General features: G+C 47.1%; 2 protein-coding genes across 2 annotated transcripts in view; one reads left to right on the forward strand and one right to left on the reverse strand.

Moving 5' to 3' along the window:
* nbas (NBAS subunit of NRZ tethering complex) overlaps positions 1-8,230 on the reverse strand; it is a 253,972-nt gene extending 245,742 nt beyond the window's left edge. The window contains exon 1 of the mRNA XM_055635330.1: positions 8,099-8,230. Coding sequence (XP_055491305.1) covers positions 8,099-8,173 — 75 coding nt within the window. The 5' untranslated portion in view covers positions 8,174-8,230. The remainder of the gene's footprint in view (positions 1-8,098) is intronic.
* Positions 8,231-8,339: 109 nt separating this feature from the next.
* The window catches only part of ddx1 (DEAD (Asp-Glu-Ala-Asp) box helicase 1), a 33,321-nt gene continuing 24,937 nt past the window's right edge, over positions 8,340-16,723 (forward strand). The window contains exons 1-4 of the mRNA XM_055635331.1: positions 8,340-8,479; positions 12,394-12,445; positions 12,725-12,788; positions 12,938-12,967. Of these exons, the coding sequence (XP_055491306.1) occupies positions 8,464-8,479; positions 12,394-12,445; positions 12,725-12,788; positions 12,938-12,967 (162 nt within the window). The 5' untranslated portion in view covers positions 8,340-8,463. The remainder of the gene's footprint in view (positions 8,480-12,393; positions 12,446-12,724; positions 12,789-12,937; positions 12,968-16,723) is intronic.

Here is a 16,723-nt window from a genome sequence, read left to right on the forward strand (position 1 = left end):
TGAAACTGGACAGGGAGAGCCAGTGGATGTAGTGTACCTGGACTTTCAGAAAGCATTTGATAAGGTCCCACATAACAGATTAGTGGACAAAATTAGGGCACATGATATTGGGGGTAGAGTGCTGACATGGATAGAGAAGTGGTTGGCAGACAGCGAACAAAGAGTAGGGATTAATGGGTCCCTTTCAGAATGGCAGCCAGTGACTAGTGGGATACCGCAAAGCTCGGTGTTGGGACCGCAGCTATTTACAATATACATCAATGATTTGGATGAAGGGATTCAAAGTAACATTAGCAAATTTGCAGATGACACAAAGCTGGGTGGCAGTGTGAACTGTGAGGAGGATGCTATGAGAATGCAGGGTGACTTGGACAGGTTGGGGGAATGGGCAGATGCATGGCACTTGAAGTTTAATGCAGATAAATGTGAGGTTATCCACTTTGGTAGCAAAAACAGGAAGGCAGATTACTATCTAAATGGAGTCAAGTTGGGCAAAGGGGAAGTTCTACAGGATCAGGGGTACATCAGTCTATGAAAGTAAGCATGCAGGTACAGCAGGCAGTGAAGAAAGCAAATGGCATGTTGGCCTTTATAACAAGAGGAATCGAATATAGGAGCAAAGAGGTCCTTCTATAGTTGTACAGAGCCCTAGTGAGACCACACCTGGAGTATTGTGTGCAGTTTTGGTTCCCTAATTTGAGGAAGGACATTCTTGCTATTAAGGGAGTGCAGCGTAGGTTTACAAGGTTAATTCCCGGGATGGCGGGACTGTCATATGCTGAGAGAAAGGAGCAGCTGGGCTTGTACACTCTGGAGTTTAGAAGGATGAGAGGGCATCTCATTGAAATATATAATATTGTTAAGGGCTTGAACACTCTAGAGGCAGGAAACATGTTCCCGATGTTGGGGGAGTCCAGAGCCAGGGGCCACAGTTTAAGAATAAGGAGTAAGCCATTTAGAACAGAGATGAGGAAACACTTTTTCTCACAGAGAGTGGTGAGTCTATGGAATTCTCTGCCTCAGGTGGAGGCAGGTTCTCTGGATGCTTTCAAGAGAGAGCTAGATAGGGCTCTTAAAAATAGCGGAGTCAGGGGATATGGGGAGAATGCGGGAACGGGGTACTGATTGGGGATGATCAGCATTGAATGGCGGTGCTGGCTCGAACGGCCGAATGGCCTACTCCTGCACCTATTGTCTATTGAAACAATTCACAAAGTGCACTGTAAGTGGCATACATTTTTAAATGCAGAATATTCCAGCACAGTGCATTTGAAGGAGCCGATTCCCAACAGGTACATAAAGTGTAGACACTTCAGGTCCACAGCAGAGTAATGGAAGAATATATGGTTGTTGTTCCTGAAGCATTAGAATTCCTTGGCTAGCACAAAACAAAATATGATACAAACAAAAATGTGGTGTTTCAGGGTATATCTCGGTCAATCAAGGATGAGTCTCCCCTGATTACTCCTTCCTCCCCCATCAGTCAATAGGTTCGGAGGTTGAAAACGCACATCTCCAGATTCAGAGACAGTTTCGTACCAGATGTTATCAGGCAACTGTATCAGCCTATCAACAACTAGAGAGCCGTCCCGAAACCTTCGGACTATCTTTAACGGGACTTCACTGGACTTTATTTTGCACTAAATGTTACTCCCTTTATCTCAACACCAGGAAAACCAAGGAACTGATTGTGGACTTTGGAAGTGTTTGGATGGGGACCCACAGTCCCGTTTATATCAACAGGTCGATGGTGGAAAGGATCAAGAACTTCAAATTCTTGGGCGTGCATATTTCCGAAGATCTCTCCTGGTCCCAGCACACTGAGGCAATTATAAAGAAAGCACATCAGCACCTCTACTTCCTGAGAAGATTACGGAGAGTCGGTATGTCAAGGAGGACTCTCTCGAACCTCTACAGGTGCACAGTAGAGAGCATGCTGACCGGTTGCATCGTGGCTTGGTTCGGCAACTTGAGCTTCCAGGAGCAGAAAAGGCTAGAAAAAGTTGTAAACACTGCCCAGTCCATCGTCGGCTCTGACCTCTCTACCATCGAGGGGATCTACCGCACATTTCGGTAGAGATTTCACTTTTCATTCCAGGTATCCACTCCTGATTAAATGTTGTCGGCTTTATGTACACATTTTTAATAAAATCCTTCCTTCCCCCACCCCCCCACTCACTCATTTTGTCGCCTCCTGCTGGCCAGCGACCATAACGGCTGCTGGCACCTGCCTCTCGCCTCAAAGACGCCATTTAAAAACAGCCGCACTGCTGAGTGCTGGGATCTTATGTTTGGGAACGGCTTGAGTTGGACCACGTCTCCCGTGGAGGCTACGGGTAGGGAACGGCTGCACATATGCATATACACAGACACACATGGGAGGGCTGATCCCCCGACGCAATATTCCACCTCTCCACCAATTCCAATATCGGTGGCCAGTGGGGGTGTTTCTGGAGTGCTGGTATGTGTTCTTGGGATGGCAGCTCAGTCCCTCAAGCCTGATCTGCTGGCAGCTAACTCACGGCTGGTGGACTGGCAGTTGACTCAAGACTATTCCTTGAAATTCCATTTCATGCAGGGTGCAAGGCCACAAAATTCAAATCCATGTTCCTACCATTTCAAGCAGGGTGCAAGGCCACCGAATTCAAGTGCAGTTTCATACCACTTCAAGCTGGATCCATGGCCACCAAATTCAAATCCATGTTCCTACCATATCAAGCAGGGTGCAAAGCCACCGAATTCAAGAGCAGTTTCATACCACTTCAAGCTGGATCCAAGGCCACCGAATTCAAGAGCAGTTTCATACCACTTCAAGCTGGATCCACGGCCACCAAATTCAGTGCAGTTTCATACCACTTCAAGCAGGATGCAAGGCTGCCAAATTCAAGTGCAGTTTCATTCCACTTCAAGCAGGGTCGAAGGCCACCAAATTCAAATGCAACTTCATACCATTTCATGCAGGGTGAAACCACCATAAAGCAACACCAAACTCACAGTTCAGTAGACATTCAGTGTGTTCAGTTGATTCACAGCTCAGAGAGTCATGACCTCTCCCTCCCCATCATGCAGAGACTGAGCCACATCCACACTTCTGGCTTTATAACCCCTCCCCCTCCCACCAGAGAAGGTGTGGCTTTCAGGGAGTGATTGACAGGAGAGAGATTCTCAACACTAATAACACTTTTATTTTTCATTGATGGGAAGAATTCCCTGCATCTGCTCAGCGGAGGGGGACAGAGTAAGATGGCCAAAAATCACAGCCGTACGTGGTAGCATTTTATCTTAAATCAATATACAGTGCAAACAGGAAGTGCATTTGCAGTAGTTCCTTTTAACTTCAAGCCAAAACACCCAAGCCACCATTTGCAGTAAGTAGTGCCTTTCAACTTCAAGCCAAAGCACCCAAACAACCATTTGCACATAGTGCCTTTTACTTCAAACAAACCATATTTTCATTTTCAAACCACTTAAAGGGTACTCACAGTTGTGCAGACATTTGTTCAGTATTATTCAGAGCTCATAGAGACATGACCCTTGGCTTCACCCTTCTTACCAGGAGGAGGCACACCTCCTCCTGGTTTTATAGTCCCCTCCCTCCAGCAGGTGCAGCAGAGAGAATGGTGATTTTTAAACTTCAAGCCAAAGCTCCCAAGCCACCATTTGCAGTTAGTGCCTTTCAACTTTAAACCAAAGCTCCCAAGCCACCATTTGCAGTAAGTAGTGCCTTTCAACGTCAAGCCAAAACACCCGCCACCATTTCCGGTAAGTAGTGCCTTTCAACTAAATGCCACCATTTGCAGTAATTAGTGCCTTTCAACTTCAAGCCAAAGCTCCCAAGCCACCATTTGCAGTAAGTAGTGCCTTTCAACTTGAAGCCAATTACACCCAAGCCATCTTTTGCAGAAAGTAGTGCCTTTTAACTTCAAGCAAAGCACCCAAGCCACCATTTTCAGTTAGTGCCTTTCAACTACATGCTACCATTTGCAGTAAGTAGTGCCTTTCAACTTCAACCCAAATCACCCACCAGCATTTGCAGTAAGTAGTGCCTTTCAACTTGAAGCCAATACACCCAAGCCATCATTTGCAGAAAGTAGTGCCTTTCAACTTCAAGCCAAAGCACCCAAGCCATCATTTGCAGTAAGTAGTCAAATGGTCTTCGCATTTTAGACTCATTTGGGTGGCATTGTATAACGACCCATAGAAATATCCAAAGGAAGGCCAATCAGCCTGCATATATTCTCTTAATACCACAGCTTAAGGAATTACCTTTCTTTTACAATGACACAAACTTAATTCAAGAAGAATGTCTGAAAAAGAGTCTCGACGCAAAACATCACCTATTCCTTCACTCCATAGGTGCTGCCTCATCCGCTGAGTTTCTCCAGCATTTTTGTCTACCTTCGATTTTTCCAGCATCTGCAGTTATTTCTTAAACATAAATAATTTAAGAGAGTATACTTTCATCTCAATAATAGGGGAGACTTAATAGTCTCATTTTCTCATGAAACCAATACCACTACTTTAATACCAGGCAATACGTTACATTGCCAAAATATTTTCAATTCACTCCAGTATTCAAGGATGACGTTTACTAAAATACTTGAGCAAAAACAAACAGCTGGAGGAACTCAGCAGATCAACCCAACGGGTCAGAACCTTTCTTCAAACAAAGTATTACAAAAATAGTTATAGTGGATTTAAAAGATTTCAATTTTCCCCAATAAGATTATGGTTAATGGTGGAAAAATTATCAATGAAACCCACTTTATTCCATTGATGTTTATTATCAATCAGTTTCATTATTTCATGTTTTGTAAACAAGGAACAGGATAGTACAGAAATCAACAAGCTTTTGATAAATAAACATCAGATTCTAACAAGCCTAAGAATGCAAGGCATACACATAGTCATAGAAGCAGGCCCTTCAGCCCAACTTGCAGATCTAAACCCATCCTATCCATGTACCTGTCCAAATGTCTCTTAAACATTAAGATAGTAACTGCCTCAATTACATCCAACACCAGCACGTTCCATATATCCACTACCCTTTGTATAAAAGGTTACCCCTTACGTTCCTATTAAATTTTCCACCTTAACTCTATGTCCTCTGGTTCTTGATTTCCCTACTCTGGGCAAACGCCTCTGTGCAATTATTCCATCTATTTCCCTCATGATCTTGTACATCTCTACAAGATGACCTTGCATCCTCCTGTATTCCAAGGAATAAAGTTCTAGCCTGCTCAACCTCTCCCAATAGCTCAGGCTCTCGAGTCCTGGCAACATACTCATTAATCTTCTCTGCACCCTTTCCAGCTTAACATCTTTCCTATAACATGGTGACCAAAACTGAACACAATACTCTAAATGTGGCCTCACCAATGTCTAATACAACCTAAGATAGACACAAAAAGCTGGAGTAAACCAGCGGGCCAGGCAGCATCTCTGGAGAGAAGGACTGGTTAAGGATAAGAGAAACGAGAGATATAGATGGTGATGTGGAGAGATAAAGAACAATGAATGAGAGACATGCAAGAAAGCAACGATGATAAAGGAAACAGGCCATTGGCAGCAATTTGTAGGGTGAAAATGAGAAGCACATGTGTGAGGGAGGGATAGAGAGAGATTGAATGCCGGGAATTGAATACCTGAAGTGAGTGAAGTCAATATGCATACCACTGGGCTGTAAGATGCCCAAGCAAAATATGAGATGCTGTTTCTACAATTTGCATTTAGTCTCACTCTCAGTCCCACGGTTGGTGGGGGTGCTGCAAGCCGGCAGCCCTGCCAGCAGCGTGTTAAGTTTTTTCAACTTTTTAAATTTTTTTTGTGTGACCTAATGTGTGTTTTTGGTGTCTCTCTGTGTGTCTTGTGTGGGTGGAGGTGTGGGGGGGTAAAGGTGAAACTGTTTCGATCGCCTCCTCCATGGAGAGGCGACTTTTTCCATGTCGCCTCCCCCGTGGCCTAACATTGAGGATCGGTGCGGCCTTTCCCGGAGAAATCTGCGGAGCCAGCGGCTGCCGTGGGCCAGCGAACAGAACGCTCCTCTCGGGCGACCCCCGGCGAGGGCTCGCCCGCTCCACGACGAGAGTCCACGCTACTCCCCGCCGCTGAAGCCCCGGGCGCTTCTCCGGGAAAGGCCGCACCGATCCTCGATGTTAGGCCATGGGGGAGGCGACATGGAAAAGGTCGCCTCTCCATAGAGGAGACGACCGAAACGCAGCCTGGGATCCCTCGTTTGGGACCCGGGAGGAGAAGAAGCTCAGACCGCCAGCCCGCGGCTTACTTCTATCGCGGGCGTGGCGGAGACTTACCATCAGGAGCGGGATCCCGTGGAGAGGAGCTCTGACCGCCGGCCCTGCAGTCTGCGGTGCTTCTGGCTGCGGCACGGCGGGGACTTTAAATCTTCGACCGCCGGCCTGCACCAACCTGAAGCCGCGGTCTCTGGTGGGGAAGCACCGATTCAGGACTTACCTGGACTTTATCTGGACTTTACCTTATCTGATCATCTGGAAGCCCGCAGTGGCGGCTCAGGAGGGTTGAGGTCCCGACTGCAGGGGGAAATGGAGGACTGGCCAAATTTTATGCCTTCCACCACAGTGATGAATGCTGTGATGGATGTTTGTGTTAAACTTTTTATTGTGTTTTGTGTGTTCTTTTTTTCATTGTACCACTGCTGGCAAATTCATTTCATTTGCACTTTATGTGCAAGTGACAAATAAAACTAATATTGATTGATTGAAAATGGAAGAGACCTAGGATAGAAAGGTATGAGTAGGAATGGGAAGGAGAAATAAAAAGCGTCCAGCAACCAGGAGATCAAGCGGGCTGAGCAAAGGTGTTCCGTGAAACGATCGCCCAGTCTGTGTTTGGTCTCGCCAATGTATAAAAGTCCATATCTTGAACAACGGATACAGTTGATGAGGTTGAAGGAGGTGCAAGTGAACCTCTGCCTAACCCGAAAGGACTGTTGGGGTCCCTGGACAGAGTCGAGGGGGGAGGTATAGAGACAGGTGTTGCAACTCTTCTGCAGTTGCAGGGGCAGATACCTCCCAACTTCTAAACTCAATACTCTGAATGACGGTGTGCACTGGCGGCCAACACAGTGGTATATAATTAACATCTGCATCATCACAATTTTTTTTAACTCCATCGCCAAATACTACATACATTACATTCTACAGAATTCGTATTTAGTCATACAAAACGCAATAGGCCCTTTGACCCAACTAAGAAGTTGACATGCCGAGTAAGAAACTCCATTCCCTCCCCACCCCCGTCCACACCCCGCAAGGACATATCCCTCCACTCCACCCTCTCTTCCCACTCCACTAACACCCCTAGTCCGAGCCTTTTTCCGACTGTCCCAGCTCGGCCCTGCATGCCGCACCCCACTTACATCCCTAGCCATGGTTCTACCCCTCTCATAGAAACATAGAAATTAGGTGCAGGAGTAGGCCATTCGGCCCTTCGAGCCTGCACCGCCATTCAATATGATCATGGCTGATCATCCAACTCAGTATCCCGTACCTGCCTTCTCTCCATACCCCCTGATCCCCTTAGCCACAAGAGCCACATCTAACTCCCTCTTAAATATAGCACAACCTCTCACACAACCCCCGCAAGGCTTGGCTCGTCCCCCATCCTCCACACCCTGGCTCTTTTTCCACATGGAGGTGGTGGGTGTATGGGATAAGCTGCTGGAGACAGGTACTCTCATGACACCCTGATATCCACACACTGGCTCTTTTTCCACATGGAGGTAGTGGGTATATGGGATGAGCTGCTGGAGACAGGTACTACAATGACACCCTGACATCCACACACTGGCTCTTTTTCCACATGGAGGTAGTAGGTGTATGGGATGAGCTGCTGGAGACAGGTACTCTCATGACACCCTGACTGGCTCTTTTTCCACATGGAGGTAGTGGGTGTATGGGATGAGCTGCTGGAGACAGGTACTACAATGACACCCTGACATCCACACCTGCACTGGCTGGCTCTTACCCCGCTTTGGGCTGGATCTTTTCCCCCTTATGACCCCAACCACACGACACTCTCTACCAGACCACGGATGCCACCCCCCAGCCCACCCTCTCACCGGTGCCTCACTCTCCTGCAACCACTCGCAGTGAACCAGCAGGTCGTACAGAATATTCTCCTCCTCGGCAGCCATCGTCAGCACCGGATGTGCTGTGGGGCCCGCTGGTGCAGGGACGCGGACAGGACAGGACAGGCCCAGGCGGCCACAACAAGCGGGGTCTGCGCCGCTGTAACCCGGCGCTGTCCAGTGCCGCTTCACCAGCTGTCGGTGCGACTCGCTCAATCGTCGACTGGAGACCAAAGATCTTTAGTCGAGAGCGAGTTGTCCGGGTGCTGCGTGAGAGGGGCGGGCGGGGACGAGTTTAGGAGCTGCGCAGAGGACGTGGACCGGCGCTTCCGTCGGCGGAGGAGCGAGGAGCGAGGATGGCGGCGTTTTCAGGTGAAGCGCCGCGACAGCGCCGGGCCCTCACCCTCACCCTGACCCCGGCCCCGCCCCCTCACCCCACACTCTCACCCTCACCCGGGCCAAACCCCCGGCCCCTCACCCCGGGCCCGGCCCCGCACCACCCTCACCCCGGCCCCGCACCCTCACCCACCCCCGCCCCGCACCCTCACCCTCACCCTCACCCCTCACCCTCACCCTCACCCCCCGGCCCCGCACCCCCCCCCGCACCCACCCCGCACCCCTCCCCTCACCCTCACCCTAACCCTCACCCTCACCCCCCCTAACCCTAACCCCAACGCTACCCCTCACCCTAACCCTAACCCCCTAACCCTCACCCCCGCCCCCACCCTCACCCTCACCCTCACCCTCGGCCCCTACCCCTACCCCTAACCCTACCCCTCACCCTAACCCTAACCCTACCCCTAACCCTAACCCTAACCCTAACCCTAACCCTAACCCTAACCCTAACCCTAACCCTCACCCTCACCCTCACCCTCACCCTCACCCTCACCCCCCCCCTCACCCTCACCCCGGGCCCGCACCCTCACCCGGGCCCGCACCCTCACCCTCACCCCCCTCCCCTCACCCACCCCCCGCCCCTCACCCTCACCCCGGCACCCGCACCCCCTCACCCTCACCCTCACCCCCCCCGCACCCTCACCCTCACCCCGGCCCCCTCACCCTCACCCCGGCCCCTCACCCTCACCCTCACCCCGGCCCCTCACCCTCACCCCGGCCCCGCACCCTCACCCCGCCCCCGCACCCTCACCCCGGCCCTCACCCCGGCCCCGCACCCTCACCCCGGCCCCTCACCCTCACCCCGGCCCCTCACCCTCACCCCGGCCCCAAACCCCGCACCCTCACCCCGGCCCCTCACCCTCACCCCTCCCCCTCACCCCCGGCCCCTCACCCCTCACCCTCACCCCGGCCCCCTCACCCTCACCCCGGCCCCAAAACCCCCCTCAGACCAGCGGGTCGGTCGCGGCTTCCCCACCCCCCGGGGATCGGGACCCCACAGTCCCAACTCGCTCGTCCGGCCGGCATGTATTGTGTTGGAAGCAAATGCCTCAGAGAGCAGTGGAGGCCAATTCTCTCCTCTGGATACTTTCAAGAGAGAGCTCGATAGGGTTCTTAAAAATAGTGGGGTCAGGGGATATGGGGAGAAGGCAGGTACGGGATACTGAGTGGGATGATCAGCCATGATCACATTGAATGGCGGCGGTGTTGGCTCGATGGGCCGAATGGCCTACTCCTGCACATAGTGTCTATTGTCTAACTGCAAAAGCTGGTTTAAACCGTAGATAGACACAAAATGCTGGAGTAACTCAGAAACATAGACAATAGGTGCAGGAGGAGGCCATTCGGCCCTTCGAGCCAGCACCACCATTCATTGTGATCATGATTGATCGTCCACAATCAATAACCCGTGCCTGCCTTCTCCCACATCCCTTGACTCCACTAGCCCCTAGAGCTCTATCTAACTCCCTCCACTGCCCTCTGTGGCAGGAAATTCCATAAATTGGGAATTCCATAACTTAGCGGGACAGGCAGCGTCTCTGGAGAAGGAATTGGTGACGTTTCTGGTCGAGACCCGAGTGGCAACTACGCACTTCATCCGAGCAAATTATCGCACACGTCATGCAAGCCATCTTAAATGAACATCTAAACATGGACAGGAAAGGTTTAGAGGGATATGGGGCAAATGTCGGCAAGTGGAACTAGTGTTTATTAGTTTCACATGTACCGAGTTGGGCAAGTTGGGTCGAATGGGCTTTTCTGCTGTGTGACTCTATAAATTGCTGCAAGCATGAGAAATGTTTGTTATGGAGTAATACAGCATGGAACTGGCCCATTCGGCAAAATTTGTCCATGCTGACCAAGATGCCCGATGTAAGCTGGTCCCATTTACCTAGGTTTGGCCCATATCCCACTAAACCTTTTCTATCCATGTACCTATCTAAAGGTCTTTTAATTGTACCAGCCTCAACAACCTCCTGGCAGGTTGTTACATATACCCACCACAATCTGTGGAAAAGGTTGCCCTTTGGGTCCCTATTAAACCCTACTCACCTCAAACCTATGTTCTCCACTTGATTTCACTATCCTGTGGAAACAACTGAGCACCTATCTATTCCCCTCAAGATTTATAAACATCTCTTTAACATATTCCCTCAGCCTCTTGCACATCAAGCAATAAAGTCCCAGCCTGGCCAAGCTCTCTGTATAGCTCAGGCCCTCAATTCCTGGCAACATGCTCATAAATCTCTGCACCCATATCAGCTTAATGGCATCTTTCCTATAACGGGGTGATCAAAACAGAACACAATGCAAGTCTGGCCTCAGCAATCTTGCACTACTGTAACAAAACATATCAACTTTTTTCATCAATTCCCTGACAGATGAAGGCCAATGTGCCAAAAGCCACCTTCACCACTGTATCCATCTGTGAAGCTGCTTTCAGGGAACTATGTACTCCTAGATGCCTCTACACTACAACACTCCCCAGGGCCCGAACATTCACTGAAGGTCCTGCCCGCATTCGACATCCCAAAGCGCAACGTGAATTAAACTCCTATTTACGTGAATTAAACTTCCATTAGCCATTTCTTGGCCCACTTGCCCTGCTGATCCAATTCCCTCTGTAATTCTTGATAAATGTCTTTATTGTCTACGATACCACCTATTATGCTGTTATCTGCAAACTTACTAACCATGCCTTAACATTCTCATACAAATCGTTGATGTAGATGACAAATAACTGTGCCCAGCACCGATCCCTGAGGCACACCGCTAATCACAGGCCTCCAGTCCAAAACCAACCTTCCACCATTGCCCTCTGCTTCCTACTATGAAGCTAAATCTGTATCCAGTTAGATAGTTCTCCCTGGATCTACATGCAATCTATCCTTCCAGAGCATTCTACCAGGTGTAACATTTATCAAAGGCCTTGCTGAAGTTCACGGAGACTACAATCCTGCCTTCATCGACTTTCTAGGTTACTACTTCAAAAAAACTCACGTATTCATGACACACTGTCTTCCATGTACAAGACTGTGCTAAAGTCTATCCCCAATCAACCCCAGTCTATAGAAGTGCTTGATAATCTTATCCCTCAAAATCCCCTCCAGTTACTTTCCTTTCACATATATTAGTCTTCTGAGTCTAATTCCCAATATTTTTTTTGCTGCCCTTCTTAAATAGAGGCACAACATTTGCACTTTCAGTCTTCTGGCACATTCCACGTTCCAGAGGCATAAAATTGAACAAATATAAATAGGTGATAAATGGTCGGCATGGACTTGGTGGACCAAAGGGCCTGTTTCCAAGCTGTACCGTTAAACTAAGCTGGAATCCTCCAGTGTTCCTGGAGGAACTAGGAATGTTGCTAGATTTTTGCATGCAGCACAGAGACTATAGGCATGGACTCTCGCCGCACACTGGTTATTTCACCAGCACGAGTCATAAAATGGGATCTATCTTGTGTCAGTGGATAATAAGGATTTGGTCTGCTCATGGAGTTGGGGATTGGCTTAAATGTCTGATGTGTCAGCATGTTTAAAAATTATGCAGTTGAAAGGAAGCAATACTGAAAATGCACTGTCTTTAGGAGCTAGCTATTAACTGAGAATGATATTCTTTACTCACAACAAACAAATCAAATATCTTCAAATGTTGATGCACCTTCGTAGCCGATCAGACATGTATCATCTCACCCATAAGTGTGTGGGTTAGCTATAATTGATCATATTGTATCAAAATGCCATGTGACTTTTCTTTTGCTGAAGCTTCCTTGAAGTTTATTCAGGCAATTATTCAGCCATGCAATTCCTGAACATGAATAAATACATAAGGCCAAAATGTTATTTTGTTTTAATGTTCTTTAAAATATTTATTGCTTTCCTATTTAGAGATGGGTGTTATGCCGGAAATTGCCCAGGCGGTAGAGCAGATGGACTGGCTGTAAGTCTGATTTCAAAATTACTTCAGATTTAATGAATAATATTCAAAATGTCAAAGGGATTGAATTGAATTTCCCTAGTATAATTCAAATTTTATTTAAACTTGTTTGTAAGCTGTGTTGCAGACTGCCAAATTAATTTTATTTTTGTAGTGAACTGTTTACTGGACTGCTCCATCGCAGTATTGCCTCTTCTGACAATTCACACAATTATATAGAGGTTTTTGAAACTCAGGCTTTATTATAATTATTAACCATCTTTAATGTATAATTACCATTAGTCTACCAACAGATATCCAATCTGAGTCCATTCCTTTGATACTGGGTGGTGGTGATGTGCTTATGGTAGGTTAACTTTTTACATAATGTTTTTAAGTTTTAATGTTTTGAAATCTGGTCAAATATTAATACCAACTTGTTTATTACACTGAAATAATCCAGATGAAGCAGAGACTGATAATTCAATTTGGTTATTTTTTCGTGTTCTAATGCAGGCAGCAGAAACTGGCAGTGGCAAGACTGGCGTAAGTACAGTTAAAATTTTAATTGGAATTGCATTTTTGTGGAACTGTTATATTGTCATATAGTCATACAGCACAGCAACAGGCCCTTTGGCCCAACTCGTCTATGCAGACAAGATTCCCCCTTTAAACTACTCCTGTTTATCCACGTTTGGACCATATCCTAAACCTTTCCAACCCATGTACCTCTTTGAAAGTCTTTAAAATGTAATTATTGTACCGGCATGAATTTCTACCTCTAGCAGCTCGATCCATTTACTCACAATCCTCTGTGTGGAAAAAGTTGCTCCTCTGGTTCCTGTTAAATTGTTCCTCTATTACCTAAACCTATGCCCTCTAGTACTTGATTCCTGGGATGTCAGGACTGTCTTATGAAGAAAGACTGGATAGACTTGGTTTATACTCTCTAGAATTTAGGAGATTGAGAGGGGATCTTATAGAAACTTACCAAATTCTTAGGGGGTTGGACAGGCTAGATGCAGGAAGATTGCTCCCGATGTTGGGGAAGTCCAGGACAAGGGGTCACAGCTTAAGGATAAGGGGGAAATCCTTTAAAACCGAGATGTGAAGAACTTTTTTCACACAGACAGTGGTGAATCTCTGGAACTCTCTGCCGCAGAGGGTGGTCGAGGCCAGTTCATTGGCTATATTTAAGAGGGAGTTAGTTGTGTCCCTTGTGGCTAAGGGGATCAGAGGGTATGGAGAGAAGGCAGGTACGGGATACTGAGTTGGATGATCAGCCATGATCATATTGAATGGCGGTGCAGGCTCGAAGGGCCGAATGGCCTACTCCTGCACCTAATTTCTATGTTTCTAAATCCTGGGAAAAAGACTGCATTTGCTCCATCTATCCCCCTCACTATTTTATAACCTTAGCCTCCTGCACTCCATGGAATGAAGTCCTAGCTTGCCCAACCTCTCCCACTGGCTGAGGCCCTTGAATTCTGGTAACATCCTTTTAAATCTTCTCTACACTCTTTCCAACATCTATACTGGCATCTTTCCCATAGTAGTGTGACAAAAACTGAACACAATACTCCAAGTACGCCGTACCAGCATCTTGTACAACTATAACATAGCATTCCAACTTCTACAGTCACTTCTCTTACTGATAAAAACCAAAGTGCCAAAAGCTGCCATCACCGTCCTATCTATTTGCAATGCCATTTTCAGGAAACTATGTACTTTGAAAGTCCTCTGCTCAACACCAGGTCCAGCAGGAACGCTGTGAAAGTACTGCCCTTGTTGACTTCCAAGAAAATAGCATCTCACACATAGCTGAATTAAACTCCAGTTGCCATTCCTCTGCGTACTTGCCGAGCTGATCCAGAACCTGATGTAATTAATAACCATCTTTGCTGCCCACAAAACCACCTATTTAGTGTCATCTGCAAACTTACTAATCATGCCGTAAATTTTCATCCAAGTCATTGATGTAGGAGAGAAACAGCAACAGGCACAGCATGATTCACTGAGGCACATCACTGGTCACGGGCCTCTAGACTGAAAAACAGCCTTCCTCCACCACCCTCTGTTTCCTTCCATGACAACAATTCTATATCCAGTGAGCTAGCTCTCCCTGGATCGCATGCGATCTAATCTTCCAGAGCAGCTAACCATGTGGAATCTTATTAAAGGGTTGCTCTAGTCCAGATAGACAATGTATATGGCTGTTCACTCTACAACATTCTTGGTTACCTCTTCAAAAAACTCAATTACATTCATGAGACATAGTCTCCCATGCACAAAATCATGCTGACTACGCCTGTCTTTCCAAATTCATGTACACCTTATCCCTCTGAATACTGCAGATGTTAGGCTTGTTGTTCTACAGTATAGAGGTTTTTCTTTGCAGCACTTCTAAAATAGAGACACAGTGTTAGCTACCCTCCAGTCTTACAATGATTTCCACATCTCAGAAAGAACTGCTGGAATTTGTTGTCCAGCTCACAACAGTGTTCTTGGATATATCTGATCAGGCCTGAGCTATTTTTCTACTTTAATATCTGTCAGAATGTCCAGCACCCCCCTGATCTGTAATGCTGACTGTCTGCAAAATATCTCAATTAACATTCCCAAGTTTCCTAGTCATCATGTCTTTTTTCTGCAGTAAGAACAGAGGAGACAAGTTTAAGGATGCAATTAAGCTGGAATAAGGATGTTGTCAAGCTTGAAAGAGTACAGAGAAGATTTACAAGCATGTTGCCAGGGGCGGTGTACCTGACCTATAGGAAGAAGTTGGGCAGGTGTAGACTATTTCCTGAAGCGCAAGAGGCTGAGGAATAATCTTACAGAGGTGTATAAAATAATGAGACGAATAGATAGGGTGAATCCTCGTAGTCTTTTACCCAGAGTAGGGGAATTAAGAATCAGAGGACATAGGTTTCAGGTGAGAAGGAAAAAGTTTAATAAGAACCTGAGGGGCAACTTTTTCACACGGACAGTGGTAGGTATATGGATAGAGCTGGTAGAGGAGGTAGTTGAGGCAGGTACTATGGCAAAATTTCAAAGACATTTGGACAGGTACATGGATGGGAAAGGTTTAGAGGTATATGGGACAAACACAGGCGGGTGGAACTACTGTCAAAGGGGCATTTTGGTTGGCATGTGCAAGTTAGGCCGAAGGGCCTGTTTCCACATCGTATGACTCCATGACACTAAATATCCATTGAAGACCTTATCCACTGTTGCTCCACAGTCCCAAACCAAAATGTTAGTCACAGGGTGATACAGTGTGGAAACAGTCTCTTCAACCCAACTTGCCCACACCAGTCAACATGTCCAGCTACACTATTTCCACCTGCCCACGTTTGGTCCATATCCCGCCAACCCTATCCTATCCATGTACCTGTCTAACTGTTTCTTATATGTTGGGATAGTCCCGGCCTCAACTACCTCATCTGGCAGCTTGTTCCATACACCCACCACCCTTTGTATGAAAAAGTTACCCCTCAGATTCCTATTAAATCTTTTCTCCTTCACCTTAAACCTATGTCCTTTGGTCCTCGATTTACCTACTCTGGGCAAGTAAGAGTACCCGGAGTTCTACCCGATCTATTCCTCTCATAATTTTATACACCTCTCTAAGATCACCCCTCATCCTCCTGCGCTCCAAGGAATAGAGTCCCAGCCTACCCAACCTCTCCCTAAAGCTCAAACCCTCTAGTCCTGGCAACATCCTCGTAAATCTTCTCTGTACCATTTCCAACTTGATAACATCTTTCCTATAACACAATGCCCAGAACTGGACACAATACTCTAAATGTAGCCTCACCAATGTCTTAAGACAACTGCAACATGAACTCCCAACTTCTATACTTAATACCCTGACTGATGAAGGCCAATGTGCCAAAATACTTTTTGACCACCTGATCTACCTGCGACTCCACCTTCAAGGAACCATGCACCTGCACTCCTAGATCCCTCTACTCTACAACACTCCCCAGAGCCCTACCATTCACTGTGTTTGTACTGCCCATGTTAAACTTCCCAAAATGCAACACCTCACATTTCTCTGTGTTACATTCCATCAACCCACCTGGCCAATCGATCTGATACAAATTTTCACAATCATATTCATTATCTGCAAAACCACCCACTTTTGTATCATCTGCAAACTTGCTAATCTTGCCTTGTATGTTCTCATCCAAATCATTTATATAGATGACAAACAGTAGTGAGCCCAGCACTGAACCCTGAGGCATACCACTAGTCACAGGTTACCCATTCTTTTTCTCCAGTGATGTTCCCTGATCCGCT

The sequence above is a fragment of the Leucoraja erinacea genome, chromosome 5 (genome assembly GCF_028641065.1).
Source record: "Leucoraja erinacea ecotype New England chromosome 5, Leri_hhj_1, whole genome shotgun sequence".
Lineage (NCBI taxonomy): Eukaryota > Metazoa > Chordata > Chondrichthyes > Rajiformes > Rajidae > Leucoraja > Leucoraja erinaceus.